The sequence below is a fragment of the Palaemon carinicauda genome, chromosome 14, assembly GCF_036898095.1.
Source record: "Palaemon carinicauda isolate YSFRI2023 chromosome 14, ASM3689809v2, whole genome shotgun sequence".
NCBI lineage: Eukaryota > Metazoa > Arthropoda > Malacostraca > Decapoda > Palaemonidae > Palaemon > Palaemon carinicauda.
In genome coordinates, this window is record NC_090738.1 from 36,183,449 (window position 1) to 36,190,860 (window position 7,412).

A 7,412-nucleotide genomic window follows, 5' to 3' on the forward strand; every position below is an offset into this window, starting at 1 on the left:
GGAATAAAGGCAAATGAAAATCACTATTGAAAAAAAAACAAACTATATATGTAAAGCTATTCACAAGGAAGAGCTGAAGATTTTCAAATAAGAAATATGGAATTTCATAAAACAAATGTAAAAAGATATACTGTATGATCAAAATATACCTAATTAAAAATGGATTAATTACTCAAAAGTGTCCATAAAATATGCAATTTACAAATAGTGACACTTTTGAGTAATCACTCAATTTTTTATTAAGTATATTTTGAATATACAGTATATCAAATGTACGCTGGCATCACGAATTCTGTTTTGTTGACTATGTTGACAATGTCAGTTCCAAGTCGTCTAGTGAGGAAACCGAGCTATTTTCTTTTTATAACCCCTTCCTCAACATATCTTGCTAATTATTGCTTTCCCAGAATTTAAATAACCACTTAATTACTGTGCAAGAAGATGAGAACTGCAGGATTGCATTATTTTGGAGTAAATGGAGAGCGTGGTGTTGTAAACAATTACCTTATTTTTTTGAACCGTATATTTTTTATTTGTTTATGAATTCATTTATCTTTTTCTGCTGCTACTTCTCCTCTTCTTATTGCCCTTACGTCATTTTTTTTATTTAATAGTTTTTATATTTTTTTCGATTATACAGATTTTATATTTTTTGTAGATTTTCTTTTTCTTCTTTGCCTGCATCTTTTCCCACTTCTATGTGGGGTTGATGTTTCTGGCCAGCTTTCTCCGTCTAGCATTAATTCTATTCCGATAATATTCACTGTCCATATTCGTTTTGGCAAATTTTTCATGGCCGGATGCCTTTCCTACCGCCTACCCTCCCCATTTACCCGGGCTTGGGACCGGCACCAAGTTGAAGCTGGCTTTTATCTATTTATTTATTTTGCTGTTTTTTATTTTTTTGGATTTTAAAGTTTTTTTTATTTGGGGGGATTTTTTTTTTGTAATATTTTGTTGTTGCTGCTTCATATCTTACTTCTCCTCCTCCTATTGCTGCTGCTGCTTCTTTTTTTTTTTTTTTTGGGGGGGGGGATTTTGTAGTTTTTTATTTTTTTTGGATTTATTGGTTATATATATATATATATATATATATATATATATATATATATATATATATATATATATATATATTTATTTTCGTTTTATTTACGTATTTTTTCTTTCGCTGCTGCTGTTTCTCATCATTTCGTTGGTGCTGCTTCTCTTTTTGGATTTTGTAGTTTTTATATTTCTTTTGGATTTTATAGGTTCCATATTTTATTTGTAGGTTTTATAGCTTTTCCTTTTTTTAATTTTTTGGAATTTTCAATTTTTGACTGCCGCTGCCTCTCCTCATGCTTCTCCTACTCCTCTTGTTACTGCTGTTCTTTTTTTCTTTTTTGGGGGGGAGTTTGTAGATTTCATTTCCTTTTTTTATTTCAGGTTTTTTTTATTAATTTATCTCTTTTCTTTGGGGGGGGGGGATTTTTTTTCAATCGATTCAGTACTGCTGTTTCTCCTCCTCCTCTTGTTGCTGCTGTTTTTTTTTTTCTTTTTTTTTTTTTTTGGTATGGGCGGGTTATCTTTTATTCAGCTGTTGCTTCTCCTCAAAGGATTCAGCTTCTTCCCCTAACCTGACTTCTTTGGTTCCCCTATAAGGGCCTGGCTACAAACTAGAAGAACCTTGCCTCCTCCCCTCTGCATATCCAGAAGAATAGATCTAGATATCTGACCGTTTGTTCACTTGACGAAACCCCTGTTCGACTACACCAGGGAACATAGCATACTAGAAAAAGACAAGGTTTTTTTCCCTCTGTAGAGCAAGTCCTCTACGTTATCCCAGGTCCTTCAAGCCGGGTAGTTGAGCCAAGCATCCCTTAAGCACTTCCCGGATATTTCCTCTTAAAAATCCCCTTTATCTCCATCTTTCATAGTCCATCTACTTGATCCTTCCAACTAAGGGAATTCTTTACCCAATGATGTAGAGATTGTACCATCTGCATCAAAGGATATTTCTTCCTAATTAAAATGTCCCTTTCCGCTCCTCTCATATTCTGTCTACTTGATCCTTCTAATGGCACTTACATAAAAACTTGTTTACTTACAAATGTAAACTAAAACTAATACTTTTCTCAAAACTCTACTGAAACTTATTCTAAGAATATTTTCCACATGCATTTTTTTTATTTTTTCATTTTTCATTTTAATTTTTTGTATTTTTAATGATTTTATAATTTTTTGGGGCTTTTATGATTTTAAATTTTTTTTGGGGGGGGGATTTTTTTTGTTTTTATATTTTATTTTTTTTGTTGGGATTGCAAGTGATGTATGTGGCAAGAAGGTTGTTGGAGGCAGCATGAGGAAGGGCAGTGAATGGTGGAATGAAGGAGTGAAGGTAAATGTGGAAGAGAAAAAGAGGGCTTTTGAAGAATGGCTGCAGAGTAATAGTATAGAGAAGTATGAAAAATATAGAGAGAAAAAGGTGGAAGTAAAGCGCAAGGTACGTGAGGCAAAGAGGGCAGCTGACCTGAGGTGGGGTCAGGGACTGGGTCAGTCATATGAAGAGAATAAGAAGAAGTTTTGGAAAGAAGTGAAGAGAGTAAGAAAGGCCGGCACAAGAATTGAAGAGACAGTGAAAGATGGAAATGGAAGGTTGTTAAAAGGAGAGGAGGCAAGGAAAAGGTGGGCGGAATATTTTGAAAGTTTGCTGAATGTTGAGGATGAAAGGGAGGCAGAGATTATTGCTGTTCCAGGTGTTGAGGTGCCAGTGATGGGAGATGAGAATGAGAGAGAGATTACAATAGAGGAAGTGAGGAGAGCACTAGATGAAACGAGAGTAGGAAAAGCATCTGGTATGGATGGTGTGAAAGCTGAGATGTTGAAGGAAGGGGGTGTGACTGTAATTGAATGGCTGGTGAGATTGTTTAATGTGTGTTTTGTGTTGTCAATGGTACCAGTAGATTGGGTCTGTGCATGTATTGTACCACTATATAAGGGTAAGGGAGATGTGCATGAGTGTTGTAATTCAAGAGGTATTAGTTTGTTGAGTGTAGTTGGAAAAGTGTATGGTAGAGTACTGATTAATAGGATTAAGGATAAAACAGAGAATGCAATCTGGGAAGTACAGGGGGGTTTTAGAAGAGGTAGGGGTTGTATGAATCAGATTTTTACAGTTAGGCAGATATGCGAGAAATATTTAGCAAAAGGTAAGGAGGTGTATGTTGCGTTTATGGATCTGGAGAAAGCATATGATAGAGTTGATAGGGAAGCAATGTGGAATGTGATGAGGTTATATGGAGTTGGTGGAAGGTTGTTGCAAGCAGTGAAAAGTTTCTACAAAGGTAGTAAAGTATGTGTTAGAATAGGAAATGAAGTGAGCGATTGGTTTCCGGTGAGAGTGGGGCTGAGACAGGGATGTGTGATGTCGCCGTGGTTGTTTAACTTGTATGTTGATGGAGTGGTGAGAGAGGTGAATGCTCGAGTGCTTGGACGAGGATTAAAACTGGTAGACGAGAATGATCATGAATGGGAGGTAAATCAGTTGTTGTTTGCGGATGATACTGTACTGGTAGCAGACACAGAAGAGAAGCTTGACCGACTAGTGACAGAATTTGGAAGGGTGTGTGAGAGAAGGAAGTTGAGAGTTAATGTGGGTAAGAGTAAGGTTATGAGATGTACGAGAAGGGAAGGTGGTGCAAGGTTGAATGTCATGTTGAATGGAGAGTTACTTGAGGAGGTGGATCAGTTTAAGTACTTGGGGTCTGTTGTTGCAGCAAATGGTGGAGTGGAATCAGATGTACGTCAGAGAGTGAATGAAGGTTGCAAAGTGTTGGGGGCAGTTAAGGGAGAAGTAAAAAATAGAGGGTTGGGCATGAATGTAAAGAGAGTTCTATATGAGAAAGTGATTGTACCAACTGTGATGTATGGATCGGAGTTGTGGGGAATGAAAGTGACGGAGAGACAGAAATTGAATGTGTTTGAGATGAAGTGTCTGAGGAGTATGGCTGGTGTATATCGAGTAGATAGGGTCAGGAACGAGGTGGTGAGGGCGAGAACGGGTGTAAGAAATGAGTTAGCGGCTAGAGTGGATATGAATGTGTTGAGGTGGTTTGGCCATGTTGAGAGAATGGAGAATGGCTGTCTACTAAAGAAGGTGATGAATGCAAGAGTTGATGGGAGAAGTACAAGAGGAAGGCCAAGGTTTGGGTGGATGGATGGTGTGAAGAAAGCTCTGGGTGATAGGAGGATAGATGTGAGAGAGGCAAGAGAGCGTGCTAGAAATAGGAATGAATGGCGAGCGATTGTGACGCAGTTCCGGTAGGCCCTGCTGCTTCCTCCGGTGCCTTAGATGACCGCGGAGGTAGCAGCAGTAGGGGACTCAGCAGTATGAAGCTTCATCTGTGGTGGAAATGTGGGAGGTTGGGCTGTGGCACCCTAGCAGTACCAGCTGAACTCGGCTGAGTCCCTGGTTAGGCTGGAGGAACATAGAGAGTAGAGGTCCCCTTTTTTGTTTTGTTCTTATTGATGTCGGCTACCCCCCAAAATTGGGGGAAGTGCCTTTGGTATATGGATATGGATATTTTTTTGAGATTTTCTATATTTTTTTAATTCAGGAAAGATTTGTTATTTAAATGCGAAAAATTTCCTCAACGCGTCAAACATATCGTCAAACACTGTTCCCTTTTGCCTTCGAGGAGGTTGGTCCCTTTGTCCTGGCTGTTGCCTTGAGAGTGGTGGTTGAAGCTCTGCATCATATTCCTTTCTGATTTGCTCATCCGTCAGAACAGTTTTAGCATCAACCAATTCTTTAAACTTCTTCTCGAATGCCTCCTGTATGAATTTGGGTTTGTCCCTGTGTCTGTCCGGATGAAACTTCATGGCCAAGCCTTTGAAGGCTTTTGAAATTTCTGTCCTCGTGGCCGTCTGACCCATACCCAAAACCTCATAAAGGCTTTGGCTTTCCCATTTTTTCTTCAGCGCCTTAGAATCTTCTATGAAATTCAAACATTCCTCAGATTCCTTTACGGTTCTCGCTGCTTTGAAGTCATTCATGGCAGCGTCGAAAAGGTCAAGTTTTAGAAGATACTTCCCTCGTAGCATGTAGGCTCTGCATCCTTGAAGACCTTTCTCAATGGCTTGGCAACAGTCCAATAAGATATCCGTGTCAAGAGGGTTTCCGGAGGCTGCGTTCGCTTCAGCTCGAAGGAGATGCAGAAGAGTATTTTCAGTTTCTAGAATTTCCTGTATATTTTCTGGTTCCTTTACCTTAAGATCTTTTTGGACTCAGTCATTTCCCAGTTTTTCTATTTTCTCATTAGGGATTTGCTTAATTTCCTTGATTATTTGCTTTTTCACTTTCGTATTAAGAATTTCTTGTTTCTTCTCCTGTTCATTCATTTGAAGGTCTCTTTTGGCGAAGTCCTTTTCCAGTTTTTCTATTTTCTCATTAAGGATTTTCTTAAATTTTCCAATTTCCTCCATTCCCGTTTTAAGAATTTCCTGTTCCTTAATCTGAAGATCTTTTTGGAAGCAGTCGTTGTGCAGTTTTTCCATTTTCTCATGATGAATCTTCTTAATTTCTTCCATTTCCATGTTTAAAATTTCCTGTTTCTTCGCCTGTTCCTTCATCTGGAGATCTTTTTCAGCGCAGTCAATTTTCAGCTTTTGATACTCAGTCTCTTTCTGAGCTTTGAGTTTTCTTGCGACTCTTTCTTTGTACGCATTTCTTCTATTACTCTTCTCAATTCATTTAGTTGTCCTTCTTTAGCCCTCCTCCTCATAGCAAATATTATTCCACCGAATATAGTGCCAGCAGCAGCCAAACAGATGTAAATGGGCTTGTTACCATGAGAAAGGATTTCCTCCCTCGCTCCGATGTCGAATTCGGGGAGAAGTTTGCCAACGAACCATCTTGATTTCAACTTGTCGTTGAATCTCAAAACTTCTGCCTCCATTTGCTGCAATCCAAGTGCACACCCACGTAGTTCCTCCCGGGCTTTCCAATAGGCCCCAATCCAAGGACAGTGCTGCAGCCACCCACCGAAGAAGCCATCCTGAGAGCCGACTGCTCGACAGTCTTCAAAACGTGGTGCCTCTGGGAGAAGCCACGAAAACCATTTGAAGACTAAGGACTCGTGGAGAGTTCGCAGCTGTCCCTGAAGATTTAACGTCATATCCTCGCATGCAGAGTTCCGTTCTGGAATAACTAAAGCTGCATCTTGAGGCAAGTTGTATTTTCCTCTAACAAATTGTCCGATAATATTCACACACACACACCGAATGCTTGTTTAAACATAGTAGCCATAACTATCCAGAGGTTCGTATCAGCATTGGTTTGAAAAAAATGAAAGAGAGTCTTAAAAGGATTTTGAAGACTTTTCAGTCTCCTGAAGACATTTTGGAGTCACCGACTCCAACAAAAGGTCTCCGGGAAATTTTTCTCTCCTCTCCAGACGGAAGACGGTGTTAACTTAAGAAACAGTAATAATAATAATATATATATATATATATATATATATATATATATATATATATATATATATATATATATATATACATACATATATATATAAAATATATATATATATATATATATATATATATATATATATATATATATATATATATATATATATATATATATATATATATATATATATATATACATTTCAGACCCTTTCACGAGTTTTTCTGCACCGAACACTGCATAATGGGACGGTATAATTATTTCAATTACGCATAAATACTATAAATGAAAACGGAGACACGTTCCCGACTCCAGCCACACCTGGACTGAGGCCTGAATTTCAACGGACCTTCGGCCCGGCACTTCTAGTGACGTCACTGCGCAAAAGACCTCATTACTGGTTAACTGTTGAGTAGATCTTGTATTCTCTCGATCTTGGTTTTGGGTGTTTGTATGTAAATTACGTAAGACTTTCGTCGTTCATTTAATTGTATTTTTCATTTGTCAGTATATGTAAATTTACGTTATTTTTAAGAATTAACTTTTTATTTCACGTATTTGGTTACAAATTCTTATGTATACTCATCTTAGTATGCTGCACGAACCATACGAAGTTTGAAACCGAGGGGTTATGTAATTTTTTATGTTTTTCACGGGGTATTGCGTCATGTTATATTTCCACGTGTTTAGAATGTTCTTGAAAACCCCAGAGTTAGTTTTATCTTATTTTCTTAATGTTCCGAGAAGATCGAAATACATGGGGGAAAGTTCACGAATGTATGAGTTGATCGAAATGCTTTAAGAGATATGATAAAAAGCCATGCAGAGATGACCAAAATGCTCCAGGAGAGGTAACAAATGTTTGAGATGATCAAAATGCTTGGAACGAATACCGAAATGATTAAAGAGTCTCGGACTGACAGAAGACTAATGTATTATTATTATTATTATTATTATTATTATT

At 37.9% G+C, this 7,412-nt stretch overlaps 1 protein-coding gene across 1 annotated transcript; it reads right to left on the reverse strand.

The window, feature by feature from the left end:
* Positions 1–4,605: 4,605 nt before the first annotated feature.
* LOC137652722 (dnaJ homolog subfamily C member 7 homolog) lies at positions 4,606–5,082 on the reverse strand. The gene has a single exon (XM_068386126.1). The coding sequence runs from the start codon at positions 5,080–5,082 to the stop codon at positions 4,606–4,608; it is 477 nt and encodes a 158-aa protein (XP_068242227.1).
* Positions 5,083–7,412: the final 2,330 nt, after the last annotated feature.

What these genes read in the sequence shown, in the direction of transcription:
- LOC137652722 (XM_068386126.1), bottom strand. Translation starts at nt 5,082, where the DNA reads ATGCTACGAGGGAAGTATCTTCTAAAACTTGACCTTTTCGACGCTGCC.